The sequence below is a fragment of the Ursus maritimus genome, unplaced genomic scaffold, assembly GCF_017311325.1.
Source record: "Ursus maritimus isolate PB19 unplaced genomic scaffold, ASM1731132v1 scaffold_24, whole genome shotgun sequence".
Taxonomy (NCBI): Eukaryota; Metazoa; Chordata; class Mammalia; order Carnivora; family Ursidae; genus Ursus; species Ursus maritimus.
In genome coordinates, this window is record NW_024424897.1 from 15,231,352 (window position 1) to 15,259,038 (window position 27,687).

The following is a 27,687-nucleotide window of genomic DNA, read 5'->3' on the forward strand; positions in this document are numbered from 1 at the left end:
GTATCTCCTAAGGTAGCTATGAACTAAAGCCAATGCCTGTGAATGGCCATTTAGTAACGGGATTTAGTAAAAGTCCTAGGGAAACTAACATATATTGGGAAAAAAGTTTTAATTAGGACTGTGTAATCTCTTCAAGCAGAACAGTGTTAGAATATTATCATTCATAATTTATTGTTAATTTACCCCAAGTAGCTACTATTGGAAGTCAGTATGCTATGCTTTGTTTTGTGCATTTTAATTCCCCCTTGTTCCCTTTATATATTCCATCATAAGGTTTATTACAGTTATCCTTAAAAACCAACAACCTTCCTTCCTTTGGCTGGACAGCAAACTTAGTTTCTGTCTTTCTCTGTGGAAGAAGAGGGTCCGTTAAGATGGTCAGAAAGAGTGAGAGTTTTCAGGTAGGTTATTTCTAGCATAACTCCACATTAACACAATGGCGATTAAACTTTTAAAAATGAACTCCAAAATAATTTTTAAAACTTGAATTAAAAACTTTAATAATGTTTCAAATTACTGCCTATCAAAGACATTAGGCTTTGAGACTAGAAAACGCATTTATGGTTGGTTGCCCAGCTATACACTCTGCACTACTAGGACACAATCTTCTGTAACTGTTTTACCATTAGAGCTCAGGCTCTCGGATGGTTGACAGCTAGGAATCTACTAACTTGCTGCAATGGGATCCTGGACAGTGCACTTATGTGACCTTCTCCCCATTGTTGGGCTGGGTCTCTGGAAACATCAATTTTGGTAGAACAGTTGTTCAAAACAGCTGCTTTGAGAAGTAAAAAAAAGAGACTTTTTACTAATGAAGCAAATGTGAATGTTTTTAAAAAATTCTATTGTTTTTCTTTATTCTGTATTTTATCTTTGCTCTGTTTCTTTTTTTTGTGTGTGTGGGGGGATTTGTGTGTGTGTGTGTGCTTTTTTTTTGGTTTTGTTTTTGGGTTTTTTTTTTGTGGCAAATGTTAGTGTTAATACCCCTCTTAAGATCCAAATTCTAGCTCAGATGTTACCCAGCAACTTCTGCTTCAGTGGTCAAAACACTACCATTATGATCAAACAACTGCAGTTATTATTAAGGTAACTATTAAACAAACTATGCCTGTAGTCTTTTTTTTTTTTAATTAATTCAAATAAACATGTATTGCACAGGTACTCTGTTTGGCAACTGTTTTAAGTGTTGGATTTCATGCAGAATGGTCAGTACTCAATGACAGAGCCATTCTGTATCAACTCTGGGAATAATCTGTAAGGTTTTAGTCATTCCATTTAAAGAACACAACTAAAAAACATTAGTGAAAACAGGCTGGCTCTTCTAACGCAAAGTTAGCATAATGTTAGTGATAAGATGATTAAAGAATTATACGCTGATAGCTTAGAATTCCAGAATGAAGGTATCTCTTGAAAGCTAAGTGAACTCAGGACAAATATTCAAAAAGTACTTCTATACAAAGCTGGAGGAAGTCCTGCCAGATTGGAAATATAAAAATGATGTGAAAAACTTAGGTAGACTGAGAAAGACAAAAACCACACGATTTCACTAATATATAGAATCTAAAAACAAATGAATGAAAAAGACTCCTAAATACAGAAAACAAACTGGTGGCTGCCAGAAGGGAGGTAGGTGGGGGAAGGGTGAAATACATAGAGGGGATTTAAGAGGTACAAACTTCCAGTCATAAAATAAGTAAGTCACGGAGATGCAAAGTACAGCTCTGTGCCTGTACTCTTAAACAATGTTTATGAACAACTTTTAACCAATTCTAAAATTACACTTTTTTTGCATTTCTGTAAATAGACTGTATGGTCCTTAAAGATGTAACTTATCTTCAATTGCAGTGGTATTCTCTAAACCAGTGGTTCTTCAAGTGCGATCTGGGGATCCCTGGGGGGTTTTCAAGACACTTTCACGGGGTCCACGAAATCAAAACTATTTAATACTAAGAAGTTACTTGTCTTTTTCCATGCTCATTCTCTCACAAGTGTATGGTAGAATTTTCCAGAGCTTATATGATGTTAACAAATAGTGGGTCTACTATTGTTTTTGAAAAATGAACAGATATTTTAATACTTTCTCAGTTTTAACTTCTAATATGGCAAATATCAATAAATATAACTCTTATAAACCCAAGTTTTTAAGGCCCTCGGTAATTTTTTTTTAAGTGTGTAAAAGGGTGCTGATAACAAAAAGTTTGAGAACCACTGCTCTAAAGAGAATAATGCAAGAATGCCTGTATGAAGTGCCCAATAAATGCTTGCTACCTCTTTAGAAATATCCTCAAAAGACATTATTTCAGATAATCTCTATACTTTGAATCACTCAGTAAATTTAGTAGCCAGCAGATACACTGCAGGGTACATGACCATTAACTACCTTTTCTGAAGATCAAGAGTCATTTAAAACCCATCACTTGTGAGTTAAAATCCGCTTATTGTGATTAAAAAACAATTTCATAGGACTTGTTTGAGTAATATTTTAAAATACAGAAAGATCTATCTCTAATGTAGAAAGATTTATCTTAGTGTATACTACAAAATGTTTCATTCACTTTATTATTACTTTTTTTGGGTAAAGTTGTTTTACTTCAACCACAGCCAGAAGAAAAATATATAAAACCAAAATAAGACTGAAATTTGTATGTTTCTTTAAATAAAACAGAAAGCATGATGTGACATGTTTCCTAAAATTATGCCAGGAAAACAATATGATTCTGTTTCTATAATAAAGTGCAATGTTTTGAATATAACAAGCACAAATTATAAAGGCTTGCCAAGCAGGTCTATAGAAACATAAGGAAAGTCAATCCAAGTTTGCTTTCCTTTCTTGTTAATGTGTTTTAAGTCATATCAGAAGACACAAAGTTCATTTGTAAACAGTAATTAAGATAACATGTTACTTTTTGAGGGAAGATTAGTATGCTAATTCTAGAAGGCAAAATACTGCTTAGTATTTTACCCAGTCTCTTATGGATTAAAGTACTCAAATGAATGGCATGTTCTAACCATTTAGACTGCTAAAAGAAAAGCTCTTGAAAGAACAGACAACTTTAATAAACGAAAACACTCATATCATAGCATCTTTACCCATGGAAAAACTGCATCTTCAAGTAGTGGTGTAAACAGTAAGTTGAGACACTATCTGCAAGGGATATAAAATTAGTTTTGTTAGGAATGCATTATTCAGGCAGAGAGCTCTCTGGAGGTTTAGGCGTGCTTTTAAAAATATCTGGATGTACTTTGTTTTTAGTGAATGTTTAGGCTGAAGCTCAATGCAATAGCAAAGCTTTTTATTGTCTTCTAGATATAGTGATACCTGTGTCTAAATATCAAGCTCATTAGGATGCATCTGTCAAAGATCTTACCAAATCTTTAGATACCAGAGCAGAGATATACCATCAAGTATCAACAGAACCCAACACGAAGGGTTCTCAAAAATATACGGCTTTGATCTGTCAACGGATTTTGTTTTCTACTTTCAGGCATACCTTGTTTTGTTATGTTTCACATGCAGATAATTCCTTTTTTTTTTTTACATCTTGAAAGTCTGTGGCAACCCTACATTGAGCAAGTCTACCGTGCCATTTTCCAACAGCATTTGCTCACCTTGCGTCTGTGTGTCCCACTTTGGTAATTTGTGCAATATTTCAAACTTTGTCATCATTACTGTATTTGTTATGGTGATCTATGATCAGTGATTATGACTCACTGAAAGCTCAGATGATGGTTACCATTCTTTAAACAATAAAATATTTTAAAGATCTTTTAATAAAATTTATTTGAGAGAGAGCATGAACAAGAGGAGGGGCAGAGGGAAAGGGAGAAACAGACTCCCCACTGGGCAGGGAGCCTGATGTGGGGCCCTGGGATCATGACCTGAGCCAAAGGCAGACACTTAACTGACTGAGCACCCAGGCACCCCTAAGCAATAAAGTATTTTAAAATTAAGGTATGCACATTGTTTTTTTAGACAACGCTTTTACACACTGAATAAACTACAGTATAGTATAAACATAACTTTAGTAGGTACTGGGAAACCAAAAAATCCATTTGACTTGCTTTACTGTGATATTCACTTTAAAACTACAGTGGTCTGAAACTAAACCCAGAAGATCTCTGAAGTATGTCTGTAGTACAAAATCCATTATTCAATGACTAGCAAAGCAGAAAATAAAATAAATAGTGTATGTTTTCCAGTAATGAAATGCAAGGCAATGTCACTGCAGCAGATTTTCAGCTAAATCTGAAGGTCTAAATAGATTAATAGTTGTATCCAATCTTCTTTTTTTTTTTAATTTAAATTCCAGTTAATGTACAGTGCAGTATTAATTTCAGGTATACGATTTAGTGATTCAACACACATAACACCCCGTGCTCATCAAGACAAATGCACTCTTTAACCCCCATCACCTATTTAAACCATCGTCCTCCCCCCACCTCCCCTCTGGTAATCATCAGTTTGCTCTCTACAGCTAAGAGTCTGTTTCTTGGTTTGCCTCTCTCTTTTTCCCCCATGATTGTTTTTGTTTCTTAAATTCCACATATGAGTGAAATCATGTGTCCAATCTTCTTTATTATGGCTACGCATTCTGGTTTTGGCACGAATCACTGATTTCGTCTTTTGACTAGATTTATTCAGGCTTTGGATCAATCACTCATTCAGCACTAAGTAGTGCTAAATATACTAACGTGTATATACTAAAGTTGTGCTATACTAAAGTAGTACTTAATATAATTCCACTTCCTAGGCTGGGAATACACAACTGTATTTACTAAGCAACTAGCTTGTGGCTTAACTGAAGAAATGGTGAGCAGGATGAACAGAATTGGGAACTAAAACTGACTGAGGTCATCAACTCACTATAGTCGATAGGAGGAGCTCTGGTAACTGCAGCAATACAACCAATTATTTTATGCTCCTAGTTGCCCAGTCATCATTGAAATACTATCAGCACAACGACTTCCAGAATGGACAGCAGGCATGAATGTAACCCTTCCTGAGTTATGCATGTGGTACTATACAGAGTAGCACTGGAAAAGGGGTGAGGAGGAGAGCAAAGCAAAGATGAAAATAATCTAGGAGATAAAATTTAAAAAGGCACTTGGGATATTGGAACTATGGATTATGAGGTACTAGCGAAAGCAGACCACCTATCTGTTAAGGTTATCGAGATGGTTTGGTTCATTTTGAACAAGCCAGAGGCACAAGCAGTGATACCACTAACAGATCTCTTAACTAGACTGTCTTTGAAAGCATCAACAAACTGAAAAATCTTTGAAGAGGTTCCTGACTGTAGAAACAAGTAGTATGCATAAAAATGTAGAGAAGCTACTGCTGGAGTGAGAAAAGGATAAGTTGTTTAAATGTTTCCAGGAGAGGACTAGAAGCACTGTCTGAAACTCCAAGTAAATAAAAGTACTGTATGTTACCAGAAATGGCCACTAGGATGAAGACAAAATCAATTCTCTACAAAACACGTGACTATTAGCAGCAAGCTCACCTGGGGGCCTAGGGCTGAAGTGAATCAACACTCACTTCTGAAATCCAAGACCTTTAAAAGGTTGTTTTCTCCATCACCACCTTTACCCTTGTTTCCTTTGAGAATTTCAAGGATAAATGCCTCCAACTGTTCAAAATTACAATGTCTATGATGAGTATATGTATCTGTGCTTATCTTTCTCTTCTATGGTGACATGCTCATTTCTTAAGGGAGGCTTCAGTAAGAGTGGAAATAGGAAACAAGCTTTTTTGCCTACTGCCCACATCCACTTTTGCCTGGGCACCACCACGCAAAGCCCTTCTGGAGTTCTAACCTCTTAAATCCTGTTGTGTGCGAGCACCGCCCATGCTCTGTCTCGGCATTCGAAGAGAAGTTCTCAAAGGTGTATGTCTCTGCTCATCCAGGTAAGCAAGGTCCTCCAAGTGGGCAGAGCTTGTGGCTGACAAGACAGAAAAGTTTAGTCAGAGTATGTAAGTTTAGAAAGCTTTCAGTCTCTATCTCCCAAACTTGGGAATCAGAGCTTACTCCGGCATATACATTTACCAAGAGTTTGCTGAACTCACGGTCCTCATCAGCGTCCCGAACATGTGCCGGGGGAAAATGTCAAGAGTTGTCTTCACTCCTTCATCACTATCAACTGCCTGACCTTATGAAGAGTACTAGCAACAAGCTGGCAAACACATTTGTACCTGACAACAAAAATTATTAATTTTTGCTTCTTTGGGGTCACAAATACCATTCGAAGAATAAGGCATAAACATCATCAGTGGAGAAACATGTTCCAAACTATACTGAGCTGTAAGAAAAACATGAAGCTCTGTTTTCAACATTTTCCCTTCATGTTAAAGAATGAAATATGAAAACATTCTGAAAACAATTTTCATGTGTGTATATCTATTGGAAAGATGGGTACCAGGACAAGAGATAGAGAATTGCTAAAGAGTCTTTAGGGAACTGCCAATGTCCATGAATTCCAAAAATCACTTAGTTGCCCTCTGAACATAGTCAGTTAATAGTGGCCCCCCATTGCATGTGTAAACACTTTAACCTAGCCACAAGAGAGAGAGGAAAAGGGCATAGGTATTGGCACTGCTGTATATTGAGAGCTGATGGGAACATTCACAATGAACTAAAAAGTTGAAGAAATTAAGAATCAGGAAGCACCGAAGACAAAACAGTTTTTAACAACAACAACAACAACATGCCCAAACTTCTGCCAGAATACAATCATTTAGAGCTTATAAATTATTAATTAAACTGTTGGTTGAGTTTGTTGCTAATTATGTACGATACTGTGCAGGGGGTTATTCAGTTCTTCAATGGCAATTATTTACCAAGAGCTTACTGTGTGCCAGGCCCTGTTCTTGATGCCCTCCCTGCCTTAGCTGCCAGTTTCCCTCTGGTGACTGTTTTGAGTGGGTGAGAGGAAGCAAAATGAGATCACTCTTGGCTTCAGAGCTCTAATGAAGTACTGTCCGTGTCCCCAGTTGAGATAAAACACAAACAACAATCTAAGGTGGATTATGACTAAGTGGCACAAAGAAAGTCACAAAGTGCTCTGAGCCAAAAAACGGAGGGGGGGGGAGGGGGGAGACAGAGAAAAACAGAACAGAGGTAGAGAAAGACAGAAAAGAATAAGAGAACAGGTGCAAGAGATATATATTCCCTTCATCGTTCAACCACTGCAATTACCTCAGTTACTTGGATCTACTGGAAACCTAGACAAAAGGAACTTACCCAAATTTATAGATACAGTTTCTGTGAGAAAATAAAAGTCTCTGAAAGCTCGTCTAGGGAAGTAAACCAAAAAAAGGAAGTCAAATGCCACATTACACATCAGTGGGAGAGAGTCTCAGAGGTCTAAGAGATAATCTTGATATCCGCATTCTGAAATTAAACCTATCCAGAATAGATTACTATTTAATCTTTTTTTTAAAAACACTGGAGACAATGACTCTTACACCATTCCCACTGGGAGAGTAACAGAGGAATAAGAGATAATCTTGATCTCTGCATTCGAAACTAAAACTATCCAGAAAAGATAACTACATAATTTTTCATTTAAAAATACTGGCGACAATGACTTACATTATTCCCACTGGTACTCTAATGTGGTTCTGTGAATTAGTTCTTTCTTATGTTTATTAGTCCCTCCTGCTTTAATCAAAGTCTGTTTTCCTTTGTTTGGTTCTTTGTCTATATATGTGTAGAAGAAAAGAAAAGAAAAGAAAAGAAAAGAAAAGGAAAGAAAAGGAAAGAAAGAAAGAAAGAAAGAAAGAGAAAGAAAGAAAATGAGAAAGAGGAGAAAGAAAAAAAAAAGAAAGGAAAAAAGGGAAAAAAATTAAAAAAATAAAAGAAAGGAACCCTCAGAATTCCCATCCCCACAGAGCCCTCCTTGGAGCAGAGAAAATACTAGCATCAGCTGAGCAGGGCCTCTTACACAGCCATCAGAGTTTCAGCTCTGTAGGCCCTTTCCTCCAAGTTTCCATGGTTTAATAACCCCAACCTCTTCTTGTTCCGCAGGCTCAGAGGTGGTAGCTGCTTCCTGCAATTGCTAAGTCCATGATACTTCAGTATTTTCTTTTTACCTTTTCAGTTCATTTAAACATAGTCAACCATTCTTTACATATCAGATTTTCTGGTTAAAATAACTGTGGTTTCTGTCTCCTGGCTAGCCTCTGACTGATACACCATAGAAAATAATGGAGCCACAATCCTTTCATGTATGTGATGTTGACAATAAAACAATACCACTGAACGAAGACGTGAAAGGAATCTGAATGGTCATCTAGTCCAGAGGTCAGCACACGAAGGCCCGTAGATGAAATCTGGCCTGCTGCCTATTTTTGTAAATAAAGTTTTATCGGAACACAGCCTTGCCTGTTTGTTAAGTATTCATTTACAACAGAGTTAAGTAGCTGCGAGAGAGGCCATATTGGCCTGCAAAGCCTAAAATACTTACTAGCTGGCCTTTTAATAAAAAGTTTGTTGATCCCAAACTAGTCAAATTCCCTCATTTTACAGATGAGTACTGCCCAGTGACTTGTCTACAGTGAATCACTCATTTATGGTAGAGCCAGGCCTCGAAACGAGCTACCTGGTCCGTCAATCCAGTGAGTGTTATTTGCATTGTGCCCCTTCCCCCCCTTTAAAGCTAAACAGATTTAATTCTTCCTTAAAAGGCTTATTTTTCAACCCTTTTTCACCTTTGTCACTTTCCCTCAACTCCCTGTTTTTAATGGCTTCAAAGAACAGTAATCAAACCCGGGCAGTAAAGACCTTGTAATGCAAAGCGAAGGTGCTTATGTACCACAGACTAATAAATCTCTGCACTTCAATTGTTTTCCACAGTAAGAAACAAAAGAACAATCGAAAGCCCCCAAATTTGTTATTTTTTTAATAAGAAAAATACGTATAAGGTACTTTCTAAAGCTGATAAACTGGAGAGTGGTATGAAAAGAATATCAATGACAATGACAATCTTTTACATTAAAATAAAATTCAAATGAAACCTTAAACAGCTGGATGAGTGGTGAGTTTTGGGTTACCATTATGGCAATATTAATGGCACATTATATAATTTTAAAGCAAGGTTCTCTTACTAAAATGGTTCTATATGCCAACACACTAAAATGGTTTGATACGTTTTAATAAAAAGAGAATGTATATTTCATTAACAGTAAGTGGGATGATACAGCAACAACATGAAGTGGAGCAAAAAGCTTGTGTTAAGGAAAAAAGAGCCCTTTTTTCTATATTTTTTTCTATATGATATTCATCTATGAACCTTTTGAAGATTAAACTCAGGGAGATCTGTACTTTGAGTACAACAGACAATTCATTTTAATTTCTCTTTACTGAAAAGACCTTCTGGCAGCATTTGTTAAATATAAATGTTGAGTGTGAACTTAACAAGCTTTGCCAAATGAATCTTTACCATCTTAATTCTTAGGAAAACGGACATCAATTGTTCCATTGCTTTATTTCACAAAACCAAGAAATGTAGCAAAGATATTTTGGAATGAGCACATGTCTCAATTTCAGTCAGATGACATTAGGAGAAAAAGTCAAATACTGTAATATTTGAGCTGAATGAACGGTTCATTCTTCTGCAAATCCAAATACTCATAGGCAAACAGTGAACTAAGGAAAAGCAGTGATCTTCAGTAGGAAGTCCAACAGCTCCAAAGCCCTGTTCTGGGCACAGATCTCAAATCTGGGAACTACTGTTTCAATTAATCTGGATTGCAAATAAATTCTGTTTAGTGTTACTTGAGTCTATTAAAACATTTGTTCTTTTTCTTATTTTAGCAATCAGTATCTTCTTTTTGTTGATCTCTGAATCTATCACTTTATCAAATAATCCAAAATATTTTTTTACTGCCTTTATTCCTTATTAAATCATTATTGTCCTTAGTCTTATTTTGTTTCTCACTGTTTCAGCATTTTCAAAATTCTAGCCCATTATTTAAAGGAATATGAGACAAATATTGGAAAAATGAGCCAGGAGACCTGAAATTCTATTAGCTGTGGCCCTTTGTTCTCCGAGCTGTATAGGCTGTACTCTTCCCTCATGGTCACTTGAGCCTTTTCCATTTGCAAGCTACTTTCTGAGAAGTCTGTCATAGTTTGTCAAACATCTCACTCTGTCAAATTTGCTCAGGCTACATTTTCTCTGCTTCCCTGGCTGATCCTCTAGTCAAAATTAATTGCTTCACCCCTTTAGCAACCACATACATACACTGCTAATTAGAACCTGTGTTATTCAGCTACTTGCCTACATGGCTGTCTTCCCTTGTAATAGTAGGTTCTGGAAGGTAAGAAAGCAATGTCTGAATCATCTTTGATAACCCTGTCCCTTCAGAGTAAATCAGAGTACCCTGCACATAATGATCAGTATAGAACGGAATTCCAGACTAGTCTTACCTAGATTTAGATGTGTGTCTGGCTCTACCTTCACCCTTCTCATTGCTCTCTTTAATGCTTACCAGATATCACTATGATAATATGCTCGGCTCCAATGATATTCATATAAACTTCCCTCAAGTATTGCTGATTCCTCTTCTACTTTTTTTCTATTGCACATATCACTTTCTATCATATATATAAATTACTTATTATGTTTATTTTATTTTCTCTGGCTAGAATGCAAGCTCCATGGGGGGAGCGCAGGGATTTCTGTTTTGTTTACTGATGTTTCTCAAGTGTTCTGAACAGTGCCTGCCATATACAGTACACACTCAATAAGCACTTGTCTAATAACTGAATAATTGCATTTAACATACACTTTGTGTTTTGGTTGCGTTTAAATGATCAGTGAAAGACAAATTAGGTTTTGTCTTATGGGGTTATTTGAAAGCTAAAGATGAAGGAGGGGGCTATAGCAACAATGCCTTGCATATCTTCATCCCATACAAACACCAATGGCAGATCTACAAGGACACACATATTCCCATCTCATGGTGGTACTCTTACTGTGAAACTGCCCTGGCTAGTTTTTTTGAGATAGTTCCATCAAGTTAAATTAGTACTATAATATTTAATGAACACTTTCCAGATACAAGCATAGGAGATAATTAGGTAAGTTGAAGTGAACTGAAGAAAGAGGAAAAACAAATCTACAATAAAAAATTTTATGTGAAAAGAAAATGCTTTAAAAAGTAAACTTTTATGTAAAATCTATCTCTAAGTAAAATTTATGTCATTAAAAATCTTTGTTTTCAGAGAAGGAAGAGGGAAATGGAAAAAGGGAGCATATATATATTTTTTGAGCTCTCATAGGATTGGAACAGCTGATTCATTTACAGAACAATTAACTGACATACTTTTTTGAAGTCAAAATAACTTAACAAATAAGTGGGCAGAAAAAAAATCCAGCAGCCAGCATTTGGTACAAAATGTTCCAGAGGCAAGTCTATATTGAGTATGAAACCAGTCTGAATTGTTTCTTCTTATATCAGTTGTCGCTAGTGCAAACACATTTTAGTAGCATGATTGTCATTCGGGCTGACCTGAGCAGGGAGCTTGGAATGATGTTATGCTTGCTACAGCCTGGGCAAGAAGGCACTCTGCTGTCCTTACAAACTTGATTCATAAAGCTAACATTCTGACTGCTGAACAGTCCATATTTTCTTCTTCATAAAATCCTCATTACAACTTCTGATTGGATTCGTCTAAATCCCCCATGATTCCTATTTTGCATTTACCTGATTCTTAAGATCATTTTCTTACGAAAATGTGCAGCTCCAAACATTAACAGCAGATGGTGAGAGTTTATATTTTAACTGACTTCCACCGCTTACACATTTCCTTGACAGACTCCTCATTTTCACATAAAGCACTGAGGACAGCTGCTGCAAGTATTTCCTGCTTCCCACAACCCCCCAATTCCCAGCCAATCTCATTTTAAGACATCAAGGATGACCACAGACATCCCACCCTCCGATAATTTCTGCCCCTTGCAACCGCAAGTCCACAAGGTTCTCTAATTCCTCCCAACACAACGGGCTTAAAAAATAAATATGCAGTAGTGATTTACATTTTGAAAATAAAAGAAAGTAGTTTTTATTTTCTGTATCTTAGAATTTTAACTTAAAGGTATAAATACATCTGAATTTATATTCAGAAACCTGAGCTACTCCAGGAAAAACTCAACCTTGATGATAGAGATTGCCAAGACTCAGCTTTAATCACTTTGTCATTTGAGGTAAAAAATTTTATTTTCAGTAAATAGCACTATCTTCATATGTGGTATATGGTGGAACTTTTAAATGGTACATCTAAATATAGACTTCACGTGTTTGAATTTTTATGTTTCTAAAAGTATACCGCTTTTGGACCAATCTAATGGATCAATATATTTATACTTAAAATAATCAGACTTCTATTTTAATAGTTAATAAAGAATACATGGTTGTTTAAAAAATTTCATTACATATATTTTCTCCATTTATGTTGCAGATGAGTTCAAAGCTCAGAAAAAAGTTATAAAAAAATCATCATAAACATTTGCATATGTACTGACCCCACTTCTTCTAAGCAAAGTGTTATAAAAGTGTCCTTCCCATTCTTAAAACCAAGGGTCTTATGGAATAAAATAAACAGTTTTATTCTTTAGAGTTCAATACAGCAAATTAATTTAAATAATTCCTTGACAATTTCCTGGTCCTGCCAGAATATGTGGTCCCATAAAGATGCCAATGAACTCAGGCAAAACAGAGTGATTCTCTTCCCCAAGTAGGGAAAAGTCTGTAATACAGCAAGGACCATTTAAACAATTATTCTCCCAGATTTTTTGAAGTGACACGAATGGTATTTTCACATCATTATTCAATGTTATTTTGTCTCTAAAGTAATTATATTATTCATATTGAGATAAAGTTTTAAAAAGAAGGGAAATTTAAGAGCTGGATTTGAACAAGGCCTTTTATAACTGTTTTTTTCCCTCAACTGTTCATATGCTCAACTGTTCATATGCTCAGAATAATTTAATAAGTATAAATAAATACTCTGGTTTTTTTTCCCTCTATTTTAAGCTATCTCATATTTGAAATCCTCAGTTACTCCTGTTCACCAAGGAGATTTGAGTATTTGATCTTCCCCCATTTTGGGGAACCACTCACATGTGCACATTAGAAAGTAAAGGAAAATAAGTATATCTAGAGCTGTATCTAGAGAGCTATATCTAGAGTATAACTAGAGAGGACCCTCCAGCACTAAGAAAATTTGTTTTAAAAAATGATTTGGATACCTAATCATTTTAACTATCAGAGTTGTGGTCTTACCAAATATTTACACAACATTACACAGTTAGCAGGATAATTCCCTGTGAAAGTAACTTTATTTCTCTACATTCTGGAAACATTTTCAACCTATAATCTATTCAATTTAGAAGATAATGGAGTCCTCTTGTTTATAGTTCACTTCCCTGCCTCTTTCTAAGGATACTGAAACCATGGTTTCCAGATACAGAAAACAATCCAATACAAACTATTCCCTGACCTATGACTTGCCCTGTAGGCAACACTAGATCTGTTTATATTACACTCAACAATGACAAGAAATAATTCTCTGAAGAAGTATGCTCATACTTCAATACAGTCAATTTGTACTACTCCGACAGTATAAAATCCTATTCTCCAGGGCAGATCTATCCGGCCTCTTTCTTTTCACATTTTTTAAAAAAGATTTTATTTATTTATTTGAGAGAAGAGAGCGAGAGCGCGCACAAGGGTGAGGGAGAAGCAGACTCCCCACTGAACAGTGACCCTAGGATCATGACCTGAGCCAAAGGCAGACGCTTAACTGACTGAGCCCCAGGAACCCCTGATCTATCTTGCTTCTGATGGTACATTTACCTTTTACTTTTTTTTTGAACAAGCATGATCAGTACTACTTAAGAACCTGAAAATCTGTGCTAGCCAGAAAGGCCCTAATTGTGGTATGAACACTGTGATAAATGGAAAAATAATCAACAGTTAGGGTCTATGGGCATAACAACATAGGCTAAGGTTATCCCTTTTACTTATTTTTTTAACATGGAGGAGGGACAGGAGAGGGAAAAGAAGAGGATAGAATTTAACTGAGTGCAGATAATATTTTCCAATACTTGAATTTAAAAAAAATTCCAAAAAAATAAAACAAATAAACTCCAATAACAAAGAAGAATCACTGTTTTGTAATACTTGATATAAACAGTATACTTTCTATTAAAAAGATTAAATGACACCAAAAGTATGATCCAAAAGAAAAATTTGATAAATTAATGTGATCAAAATGTTTGTGCTTCAAAATACATCAATGAGAAAATGAAAAGATAGGCAACAGACTTCGAGAAAATACTTTGCAAACCCATCATTTCATAAAGCATTGTATCGGGATATACAAGTGCTTACAACTCAATAATAAGACAAACATTACAACAAAAAAAATGTTTCAAAGGTTTGAAAAGATATTTTACCTGAGAAGATATATGAATAACTAATAAGCACACAAATTAAGTACAACATCATCAGTCATTAAGAAAACGCAAACTAAAACTATAACAAGATAATATTTCACACCTGCTCAAGTAACTATAATAAGAGATAAGACAGTAACACATAGAGAGAATGTGGAGAAACAAGAATCCACACATACATTATGGGTGGGAACGTAAAATGGTGCAGCTACTTTAGAAAACAGTTAGGCAATTTCTTAAAAAGTTAAACATAAATTTACCCTATGATACAGCATTTCTACTCCTAGGTATCTATCCAAGAGAGATGAAACCATACGTCCACCCAAAGACTTGCACACGAATGTTCATAGCAGCACTATTCAAAACAGCCAAAAATTGGAAAAAACCTAAATGTCTGTCAGCTGGTGAATGGGTAAAACGTGATACAGGCATACAAAGGAATAGTATTTACAATAAAAAGGAACAAACTTCTGATACATGCTATGTCATAGATGAACCTCGAAAACATTATGCTAAGAAGCCAGACACAAGAGACCACAGAATATATGACTCCATTTATATGAAATGTCCAGAAAAGGTAAGTCTCTAGAGATAGAAAATAGATTAGTGGTCGTCTGTGGCTGGGGGTGGGAAGGAAATTAATATTAAATAGACATGAGGGCTATGTCATCATAACATGATCTTATCAGGATGATGAAAATGCTCTATAATTGATTTATAAATGCTCAAGGTTGTATAACTTAGTAAATATGCTATAAATTACTAGATTATTTGAAATGGGTAAATTTTATGATATGTAAAATATAACTCAAAATAACTGTTTTTTAAAAAAGGATAAATTCACATAGAGACTGCTGCTTCAGGACTTTATCTAGGCTAACACTGAACTAAGGTGGCCAGTAGAATCATTTCTGGCCAGTTTGGGCACTGATCCTAGGTTTACGGTCTCAACACATAGAACACTTCAAGTAAATTGTCCATTTGTTGAAGTTACTAGGTTATTTTTTTATTTTATTTTTTTTTTGAAGGGGGAAAGGCGGGCAAAGGGAGAGAGAGAATCCTAAGTAGGCTCCACCCCCAGTGCAGAGCCCAAAGCAGGGCTTGATCTCAGGACCCTAAGATCATGACCTGAACTGAAATCAAGAGTCTGACACTTAACAGACTGAACCACACAGGCACCCCCCTAGGTTATTTTTAATCAACACTAAAAATAGGTATTTCTTCAAAGATCTAGTTCTGTCACCAAGAACCATTATTTCTAAAACAAAGGGAAAATTCTTCTAGAAAGACAGAAGCCTAAACACTTTGTACATTTTTTAAACTGTTGTATGATTGATATACGTTAACTATATAAATCTTAAGTGTATAGCTCAATAAATGATTATATGTGTACACACCCATGCAACCACCATTTGATCAAGATATAGAAGGTTCCCTTGATATTCCCACCAGAGGTAACCACTACCTTAGTTCTATCATCATAGAAATGACATAGTTTGGTCTGTTTTTCTACACTTTATATAAATATACATATTTAATGTACTATGCCCTCTCCATGATGTTGTCTACAGCAGTAGTACATTCTTTTTCACCATTGTATAAAGTTTATTATATCTACTGTTACTGGACATTTGGATGATTTTCAGCTTTTGGGTATTATGAACAAAATGGATATGAACACTCTTATATTTATTTATATTTATTTTAGTTAATTTTGCTGACTATAGGACTTTTTTCCCCCACCGGAAGGCTCCATGCCCAACACAGGGCCTGAACTCATGATCCTGAGACCGAGAGTCATGTGCTCTACCAACTGAGCCAGCCAGGCGCCCCAGGATTTATTTTTGATGGCCGTTCACTGCAGGAGTGGAATTAATAGGTTTTAGGTAACATGCATATATAGCTTTAGACACCTTTAATAGATCTTGCCAGGCACTCTTACAAAGCGCTAATACCAGCTTATTATTATATGCCCATTAGCAATGTATGACAATTTCAATTGCATCACATCCACACTAACACTTGGCCTTGTCATTCCTTTGAATTTTATGTGTATGGGCATAGTGGTATCTCACGGCCAGGAAGTGGGAAGGATCTGATATTTTATTCTACTTCTAACAAGCTGCAATGGTGGAAGAAGACATGAGACTTCTAGGTCAGAGATGAGAGACATCTCATTACTCAGAAGAAAAGCAAAAGCCAGAGTATCAACATTGGCGCGGCTCTTCTGAGGCGGAATTCCCACAGGGCAATACAAAGAGCTGGGTGGTACCAGCACATGCAGCGGGGCGCTCTGTCAGAGAGGCACACCATGTCCATAAATTAGTTTGTGTTTTCTAGGAATTCATGTAAGTGGAATCATATAGTATATTCTCCTTTTTATCTGACTTTTTTCACTCAGTGTAACTACTTTGAGATTTGTACGTGTTGCTGCAGTATCAATAGTTCATTTCTTTTTACTGCAAGATAGTACCCATTGTAAGGATATGCTCTAATTTGTTTATCCATTCAACTGCTGGTGGCCATTCAGGATGTTCACAATTTCTGGCTATTAACAAACAGAGCTGTACATCTTTGTAAGAACATATACTGTCATTTCGCCTCTATAAATCCTACTGATTTTTTGACCTCACATATAATCATAAATAGGTATATATTATGTACTACGTATATAATCTGGATATTACATGCATAACATATATATTTTAAAGAACTCATAAGTAATATTAACCTTCAGAGAGGGGTACTAGATGGAGAGGGGAGTGGCTTTTTCTTTTGTATATTTTGTTTGAATTTGAATTTTTGTTTGATTTATTTATATATATATTATGTAACATATATGAATCTTTAATTTCTAGAATATGTCAGCAGGAACCACTGGGCAAGGGAATTATGGCTCACTTTTATTTTGTTTTCTTCTTTGTATTTCTCTGTATTAAAAAAAAATCTAATAAATGCTATTTTTTAAAGCAACAAAGAAGAAAATCTCCCAAGCCATTTTTTCAACTCTACCAATACCTGGTGATTCACTCCCTATAATTCTGCACAATACTACAAGCTTTTGATGAACTATTTTCTCTAACTCCAGGCTCTCCTCCTTCAGTCCATCCTATATGGATGGGTATATAGCCATTTTTCTAAACTGCAAATCTGATGATACGGCTCCTGCTTATACTGACTAGCAACCAAATAAACCCAATACTTATGAGAGCACATAAGCTCCTTGGTATCACCTGCAACATCATTTTCTACTATTCTTTCACTGTACCCCAGGTTCTGGTCATGCTGAAATGCTAATAATGTGCCAAGTTCCTTAACTTCTTGGTGCCTCCTTCCTCTTTTTCTGTCCATCTTGTGACTTCTCACTCATCTCTGTGTTTTCTATTCTTCTCTACCCTCTCCCCCACTTTTTAAAAGATTAATTAATTAATTAGAGAAAGAGAGCATGAGCTAGGGTGAGGGGCAGAGGGAGAGGGGAAAAGCAGACTCCCTGATGAGCAGGAGCCTGACATAGGGCTCGATCCCAGGACCCTGACATCATGACCTGAGTGGAAGGCAGATGCTTGACTGACTGAGCCACCCTCTCCCTTTGCACTCAGATGTTGCCCTCCTCTGTGTTCCTATGGTATTTTATAAGTTACTGTATTATAGCAGTTATCACACTGTAGCTGACTATTTTACAAAAACAACAATGGATGTCAATTAGAATTCCATCCTGTAATTCTCTGTAAAATGCTTATCTTAATATTTGCTGAAGTCAGTGTCCCAAAGAATGTAAAAACTTACTGAAGTCTAAGTGTAGCTACAAATATATTGATGCCCATGATAGAGTTGCTAAACAGCAGTTAGCAAATAATATACCACTAGAGGTAGTTTAGAAGCCCCCCAAATTCACAGACTGGATGACAATTCCCTGAAAGTTGACCACAATTGAAAAGATTTTATTAAGTAACTAGGATATCAGCTCTTACAAGATAAAACTCTAAATAAATGAAAATCTTACAATCCATGTAAAAGAAAGAAGGTACTCGTCACCTCATAAAATAATGCTTGCTTTGTAACATTTCAATTCAAAACATTTCAAACCGCATTTTTTACCTGGTGATTAAAACACCTGGTATAGAAAGCTGGGTTCTATTCTTTGTGATAGAGCTATACAATCCATTTCTTCTATATGTATTAGAGAAGTAACTGGTAACTCATTGATACTTCTGACAGTTGCCTTGTGCTAATTTCTAGAAAGCAAGAGTGTTAGAAAACTGTAGAGAAAGTGAGGGAAGGATAATATTTGGCCAATTAGTCCTGGACAACTCTTTGTACAACCTAAGGTTAGTATCTGCATAGGGTAAAATAATGAATGTATAGGTATTTATGCTCCAGAAGGGCTAAGTACTTCATAACCTCTCTAGTAAACTAAAAAGAGGACAAGAGAAGCTATACTTCCGACTCCTACTAAGTGCTCAGTGCCCTTCTCCAATAACAGACCCAGAATTTTCTTAGAAATCACTGCAGCTTAGTTAAGAAATGGAATGTACCATTAAGGCCGGCAGCTATATTTCCTCAATTTTATGCGGGCAAGGGTTTAAATGTTTCTCTTCTGGAAAGACTGAAGTTGCTTAGCACTTTCTAAGTTACAGCATTCTAGGATTCTAGTATGACATCATCAGTGGGGATCAACATATCCCAAAGAACTTAAGAGAGAAAAGTTTCTGTCACTATATGAAAGTGAATAATCTTGAAAAATTAATATTGAAATCGCCTACAGTTACTGATGCTCCAAGTGAGCCATCGCCACATAATTGCATGTGATGACTGATGCTGATGGTCTCCCAGAGGATGGAACAAAGAGTAATGTTTTAGAAAAGGTACAAAAAGGCAAGAAATGTCATACTTTCAACTGTGTAACATAAATCATTACACCTGGGAAATAAGAGCTCCTAACTACAATAAGTATTTTATTACCTTGTGTCAGTGAGACAAACCTTTCAGGCATTCATCAGGCAAGTAAGAAAGACAAACATAACTATGATTTTGCAGTAGGAACAAAGTCTAGATGATGCTGCATTTTGAAAATGCCAGAATGCCAACTATTCTGCAAAAGCTCTTGGTCTGAATTATTAAGTAGCAACTTAGCTGTATAAAAAATATCCTTTGACATCAATTCTGAACAGCTGCTCAAGAATAATGGCTCCATACTCCCTTTATGACTAAGACTGCTAGGAGTGTTTGAGTTATTCTTTAGCAATGTAGGTACCTAGTGATTCTTCTATGATAGGATGGTCAGGGTATTGTGAAAATATTGAGCTCTTGGACTAGGAAGTTGAATTCTTGCCTGATTGCCACTCCCTCAAACTATGGATGATGATTTCTGATAATATAACTTCTACTGAAATACACATCAATTTAATAATGTTTTTTAAAACTAACATTTTTAAAAACCTCAAATTGAAATCTTTTCAAAACCTTCGGATGTGAAAAAATACATTTAGAAATTCAATAATATACTTCATAGGTTTTACTTCTGATTTTATACATGCTGTTACACATTTTGGGAGCAGAACTAAACAACCACTTGAACATGAGCCTTTCCCCGGGTTCAAAAAGATATACACATGCATATTACCCAAACACAAAAGAAGAGCTTAGTCAAAGAAGATGAATGGAAAATTCTATTTAAGCAGAATTTACTTTCATTCCAGTACATACGCCAGTAAAATGGTCAATTAAAAAAAAATCTTACCTGCTACTGAATTTGGCCGTGGCATAAGATACAGAGGGATAGACTGTACTGATTGTGATAAAACTGTTTCCAAATTCCTCTCTGGGATCTTATTCAGACTATAGGTGGAAGCCGTCATGTTTTCATCTACTCGATACAAACAGGAATCCATGCTGGATTTTTGAGACTGCCAAGGTTTTAGGTTTCCTCCAGATCCTAATTCTTTACTGCTTTCCCCGACGTATTTTGCGCGTTCTACATTTTCAGAATAGCTTGTCAACGTAGCTGAAAAAGAGAGTAAAACAAGTTAAAAAAAACCCCACAAACCTACAGATTAAGCTGTTTACTACTACCCAAATGCATGACTAGCTAATAAGAGTAGTAGCCATATTATTTTTAAAAAATTACTGATGATCATTTCATCTCCACCATGAAGTTTAAATAACTGAAAGCAAAATACAACTATCTCTTACATATTTTCTCTCACATCTCTTATATATTTAACAGCTCTATTTAAATGGACGGAACACATTCATACACCAGTGCTAAAAGATCTACAACTAGAGCCTATCAATGCTAAAAATTTCAGAATTTCATCAAAAAGGAAATTTATATAGTCTTCATGGGCTGCTGGAGAGCTCCCAAAATCTCAAAAAGATCTTTATACATTTTTTATTCCATATTTTCCCTCATTTAAATTTATTTCCTGGCCCCTTATATGTAATTAAGAATTAGAAAAAAACAAATGATCCCTAAGTAGATATATAGGATATATAGGAGAAAAAATCTGTCCAAATAAGGAGACAGTACAGGGCCTTCTTGTACAGTTACCCTCTGTAGCTCTAACCCTAGATGTCCCTGAATGAACAAATCTGAACAAACAAAACCTGAAAAGGCTTCTAGAATTTTATCTAGTCTTACCACTAATTATAAACAGGACTTATAAACTGAAAAATTTTCATTAACCCTAGAAATGCAAGGATTAAAAACATTAAAATCAAGATTATAAAAATCTTAGCAATAATTATAAGAATAAAAGAGATCATCCCAGCAGAATTTTTAATATGTTAGTTCATATTCTCTTCTTACATGTTCAATGTACCTGTTATTAAAAGAAGAGACCTAAGTTTATTAGGTAATTTCCATGATCCCTTTTAGTGAGGTTTTCTCTTTGGAAATGTAAACAAAGTTATGGACTTTGTAGTAACAGGGAAAAAGATGAGTTACTAAGGAAGACACCCTGGTTGCCTTCCAGCCTTGCTGCTCTTTACAATAATAAGTCCTCCTTGCATCTGAGAATTAAATACTGCCAACTGGTCTCTGAATCCTCACTGATACTAAGGGAGTCCAGTTCCAAGGCAACAACTCCCCGTCAATTCCATCAGAGAGGGCGGTCACCATTAGGCTTCTCAAAGATGACAATGCTCCCTACACCTACCTACTCGTGACACATCCCCCCTCCCTTTTTAAAAAAGATTTATTCATTTATTTGAGAGAGAGAGAATGTGAGTGTGGGGGGAGGGGCAGAGAGAGAGGGAGAATCCTCAAGCAGAATCCCTGCTGAGAGTAGAGCCCAACATGGGGCTTGATCCCAGGACCCTGAGATCATGACCTGAGTTGAAATCAAGAGTTGAGGTTCAACCGACTGTGTCACCCAGGAGCCCTGACACACCCTTTTAATATATTGTCCCTGTTTTTTTTTATATATATATATTGCTGGAATCAATGTTGGAATTTCGTTAAGGACTTCTATGTCTATGCTCATGAGAAACACTGGTCTGTAGTTTACTTTTTATACAATGTGTTTGTCTGGTTTAGTGTTAAGGTAATGTTGGCCTCATAAAGTGTTCTTTTCACTTCAACTTCCTGGAGCAGTTTGTGTAGAAATGGTATTATGTCTTCCTTAAATGTTTGGTAGAATTTACCTGTCAAGGCATCTGGACTAAGTGTTTCCCTTGTGGGAAAATTTTTAAACAAATTCAACTTATATTTAACAGCTATAAAACTATTCAGGTTATCTTTCTCTTCTCAAATGATCTTTGGTCACGTATTTTCCAGGAATTTGTCCATTTCATCTAAATTGTCAAATTTATTGGCATAAAGTTGTTCACGACGTTCCCTTATCTTTTTAACGTTTGTGGGCTCTGTAGTGATGTCCCTCTTTCGTTCCTGATATTCATAATTTGTATCTTTTTTTCCTAGTTAATATGACTAGAGGTTTATCAATACGATTTTCTCAAAGAACTAGCTTTTCATTTCACTGATTTTCTCTATTCCTATTTCATTGATTGATTTCTGCTCTATTATTTCCTACTTTGTTTACTTTGACTTGAATTTCTTCTTTTTCTTAAGTAGTTTAGTTCACTAATTAAATAACTTCCTTTTCTAAAATAAGCATTTAATGCTATAAATTTTCTTCTAAGCACTTCTTTAGCTGCATTCTAAAAATGTTGATGTTTTTTCATTATCATTCAATTACAAATATTTAAATTTCCACTGTGATTTTTTTTTTGACCCAAGTGTTATTTAGCAATGTGTTTAATTTCTAAGCATTTGTGAAATTTCCTGATATTTTCCTATTATTGGTTTCTAGTTTAAACACAGTGTGGTCAGAGAACAGTTTGTAATGGTTTAGTCCATTTACCTTTATTGAGACTTGTTTTATGAACGAGAATATGGTCTCTTGGTGCATCTTCTGTGTATACCTAAAAAGAATCTGAACTATGCTATTTTAGGCAGACTGTTCAATAAAAAATAATTAGGCCAAGTTGGTTAATGGAATTGTTTAGGTCTTTATATGCTAATTCATTTCCTATTTGTTCTTTCAACCACTGAGAGATGAGAGTTAAAATCTCTCTGGATTTCTCCCATTTGAAGCTTTGTTATTCAGTGCATAAACATTTAGGACTGCTATTTCCTCTTGATGAAATGACCCATTTTATCATTATGAAATGACCTTCCTCGATAGGTCATCCTGTTTATTCTGAAATCTATTTTGATATTCGTTTTTTTTTTTTAAAGATTTTATTTATTTATTAGACAGAGACAGAGACAGCCAGCGAGAGAGGGAACACAAGCAGGGGGAGTGGGAGAGGAAGAAGCAGGCTCATAGTGGAGGAGCCTGACGTGGGGCTCAATCCCATAACGCCGGGATCACGCCCTGAGCCGAAGGCAGACGCTTAACCGCTGTGCCACCCAGGCGCCCCTATTTTGATATTCTTTGTTCTGAAATGGGTGAAAGAGGGAGATGATGAGCACACAGTATGGACTCCAGGACCAGCAGGAAGAGCAGAGACTTAATCTTTATTTACTAATCCTTTCTAAGGCTTTTTGGGAGACTGCAACTGGTCATCTCCTCGAAGAACTGGATTTGGATCTCTCCTCTCAGAAAAGAATTGAGTATCACAGTACCACGTTTCCAGGTGAGACCAGATGCCAAAAGAGAGTACTAATGATTGATCTACTTGGTGCAAGAGTTGAACTAGACTTGCGACTCTAAATGTACTCACCTGCCTGTTGTCTGGTTACACTGACTCTAGCAGTGGTGTGGACTATTCCCATGGGTTGGAACTGGGTACCTGTTATTAACATCCTGCTCCAGACTGAAGGATTGGCTATAGTGGCTATTCCTGGTCCTCTGTGATAATCATGGGCAGAAGTCAACCATTGTCTTATGTACTGCCATACAACCTCTCTCATCTGTCTCTAGACTTCCTGGTTGTGGAGACATGAGATGTAGTAGGGCTACTGGATTCGTGCAACAGTAAGAATCGGGGAAATAGCATGCTATTAGGGCTAACATACCAATGTGAGAAGGGTACTAGCGGTAATATCAACTTGTAATTCCCCCTTCCTTGAGAGTTTGTTCGGGGGTTCTAGCAGGGGAGCGCAGCTACTCGTATACCCTTGACCGAAGAACGGTCCTCCTCTATCGGGGAAGGTCGTCCTCTTCGACTGAGCACGCAGCTTTGGGAGGGACGCACATGGAGCAATGAGGGAGGAAGGGGACACCCGCCTAGCCAGCCAGGTCAACTGAATCAACCCTGGCAATCAATGGGGTGACAGATGTCACAGCCAGATTGCCCTCGCATCCTGTAATTCCCTCTTCCACAGCTCAGAAATGTGTGGTCTCTCTGAAGACTTTCAGTAGAATCAAGCAATCACCTCTGTCAGCTCTGTAATTCCATTCCTTATATTTGCTTCTCCTCCTTTTCTGCCTTACTCCTCTTTCATTCACTCTTGTTTCCTTGGTTTATACTCCCTTAATATAGCATTAGCATATAACCTTTTTGTCTCAGGCTCTATTTTCTAAGGAATCTATGCTAAGGAAGTCTTGTTGATGAAAATATTGGGAACTATGGGATACTCTCATAGCTAATCCAAATGTTCAAGTCATGTTTCAGTATATAGTCAAAACTACTCAGTTTAATTAAAAATTTATTTCCTATATTCAGACTTTCAGTTGTGAATAGCCCAATAGTTCGCAATCTTTTTGCCAACAAACATAATGCTGTACGTTTCCCAATGGGATTATTATGGATTTCACAGCATTATTTTATAATTTCTAAATGTGTTCAGTGATAGCATATTTATATTATGTGTGTATGTACCCATGTGTGTTCTTTTAAAGCAGATGTATGCTTCTTATCCTAATTCCTGAAAATTATCTCATTAATTTAAAATATATTTAAACTTTTTTTTCAGTACAATTTGGTAAATATCTAGTAAAAGCTGGAAAATAATATTTTATTTGGTGTAAAGATGTGGTGATTCAGCTGGCTTTGTAATTCTTTGCAAGAAGCTTAGAGTTCATACAGCTAGGGTCAGTATGCTGAATCAAGTCTGAGAATGGAAACTCCTGTTTCCCAGAGGACTTGTCTACATGTAAAATGTCTGCTTTTTAACCCCTTACCTTTTACGTTTTTTTATGTTGTGTCCAACCGAAGTTTTTATTATTAAGTCCCTAATCAGATTTGGCTAAGATTTACCTGTATCTGTGTGGTCTTAGCCTGGTATGTATCCCAGAAATATACCCCTTTTCTCCAGACAAACCATTAGCATATTCAGAACACAGGAATACTACACCTTTACAGATCTGCGAAAGTAGCAATGTGGTTCACTGTTTTCAATATTTCAAGTAATTTATAAATAGTATGTAGCTAGTTAAAACGGGTAGCTAGTTAAAACATCAAACTTCTGTAAACAGCTAGAATTACATCAAGGGTAACAACTGTAGTTACCTCATTTAAACAGAAGCTTTTGCAGAGATGCATGTTTGATAAACATGAGAAACTGCTAAATAACAAATACAGTGATGCTGAAAAAATTTTCAAAACTATGGGATCTATCAACAAAAATTATGGAAGTCCTGATCAGTGATGGAAAGATTAGAGAAACTGTGAGTTAATTTGTGGTATCCAAAGATTCAGTGGCCTAAGGACCCTACTTTCGTTCTATTTGGTGCACAATGGTCTAGAATCTTAGGGGCACAGAAAGTAAAAACAGACAACTGACACAAAATACCAGAAGTAAAATTCTCTAGGTAACTATTCCCACTTAGGAATTTGGTGGATTTTTGCTTCATTGATGCTTTTCACTAAACTTGGTGACTTTTGGTTAATTCCATTCACCTACCTATCCAATAATTTTTTACTGAGCAACTAATATGTAATCAGTCTACAGGAACAAGATAGGCCCTAAATCTTTAATCCTAGAAGAAGGACAATTCTGTGACAAAAGAGGTCATGCGCAGAAAAATGAATCACAAAATGAAATGCTATTTTTAATAACAGGTTAATGTTTGTATATTATTCAACTTTATGGATGCATCCTATTTTATTCAACCATTCCTCTATGGTGAGACCTCATATAATTTAAGGTCATCAAGGTAACTGAAGCGTCAGAGCATGTAGTAATATTTTCATGCATGTGGTTACTAAGGGTTTCAAAAGCCCAAAGCCTATGCATGCAGTCTACGTGCCAGACAAGCTGACCTAGATGAATTAAGCACTCCTATGTGTAAAGTTGCTATGAATGGAGCTGGAAAGGAAGACACGGTTCCTTAACGAAAAATATAACGTATTTGTTTCCCTAATCTATCATTATTTCTAATAATGACCAGGTGGGACAAAGGATAGGGAGAAAATATTGAGTCTTAAGTAACTGCAGAGATTTTTCCGAGACCTTCTCCATTTTCCTTCTTTGATACAGAAAAAAACTGCTACCTCAGTATCAAGAACTGTTTATGTGACATGTCTGTTCGTATTGCCATATAAGCCAGAAAAGAGAGAATGTGAGGAAGAAGGAATCACAGGCATGTAACAGGCTTATTGTGAATAATATTAACTCTCTCTGTTTTTAAACCAGTTTTACTGAGGTACGATTTACATACTATAGAATGTACCCACTGTAAATGTACAATTCAATGATTTTTAGCAGATTTATAGGTCAGTGCAATCATCACTACAATCCAGTTTTAGAACGTTTCCATAACCCCCAGAAGTTCCTTTGTGCCTGTTTGCAGTTAATTTCAGTTCTCATTCCAGTACCAGGCAACTACTAATTTGCTTTCTGTCTCTATAAATACGCCTTTTCTGGAATTTCATGTAAACAGAATCATACAATATGTAGTCCTTATGTTTGAGGTCAATTCATTCTGTAGCATTGATTAATAATTTCTTCCTCTTTATTGCCGAAATAGTATTCCACTTTATGGATAGTCCACATTTTGTACATCCATTCACCAAGGGATGGATATTTGGATTGTTCCCAGTTTTTGGCTATTATGAATAATGCTTCTTTCTGAGACATGTTTTCATTTCTCTTGGATCTATTCCAAAGAGTGGAATTGGTAGGTCATATGGTAAGTTTATGTTTACTTCATATAACACATGAGGGTAATACATGAAGGCTCTAGCTTTTCCACATCTTTGCCAATACTTGGTACTTTTTTTGGTAACAGCCATTCGAGTAGGTGAGCAGTAGTGTCCCATTGTGGTTTTAATTTGCACTTCTCTAATGACTGATGACAATGAGCATTTTTTTCTGTGCTTATTAGTTATTCATATATCCTGTTTGGTGAAAGGTCTATCCAATGTCTTTTGTACATTTTAAAATTGGGTTGCTTGCAATCAAAAATCAGAATCAGACCTAAAAATACAGAGAACAAACTGATGGTTGCCAGAGAGAAGGGGTGGGAGATGGGCAAAATGGGAGAAGGGGAGAAGGAGCTACAGGCCTCCAGTTATGGATTGAATAAGTCATGGGGATGAAAGGCACAGCTTAGGGAATAGTAGTCAATGATATCATAATAGCGTTGTACGGTGACAGATGGTTGCTACACTTGTGGTGAGCACAGTATAATACAGTTGTTGAATCACTATATTTTTCACCTGAAACTAATGTAACATTGTGTGTCAGTTATACTAAAATTAAAAAAATAAATAAATAAAAATAAAATTGGTTTGTCTGTCTTCTATCATATTTTAACACTAACAGGACTAGTT

General features: G+C 36.0%; 1 protein-coding gene across 1 annotated transcript in view; it reads right to left on the reverse strand.

Annotated features, from left to right (window-relative positions):
* TANC2 (tetratricopeptide repeat, ankyrin repeat and coiled-coil containing 2) overlaps window positions 1-27,687 on the reverse strand; it is a 150,902-nt gene that overhangs the window by 109,808 nt on the left and 13,407 nt on the right. The window contains exons 3-4 of the mRNA XM_040640428.1: window positions 20,204-20,467; window positions 5,845-5,943 (exon numbers count right to left, since the gene is read on the reverse strand). Coding sequence (XP_040496362.1) covers window positions 5,845-5,943; window positions 20,204-20,467 — 363 coding nt within the window. The remainder of the gene's footprint in view (window positions 1-5,844; window positions 5,944-20,203; window positions 20,468-27,687) is intronic.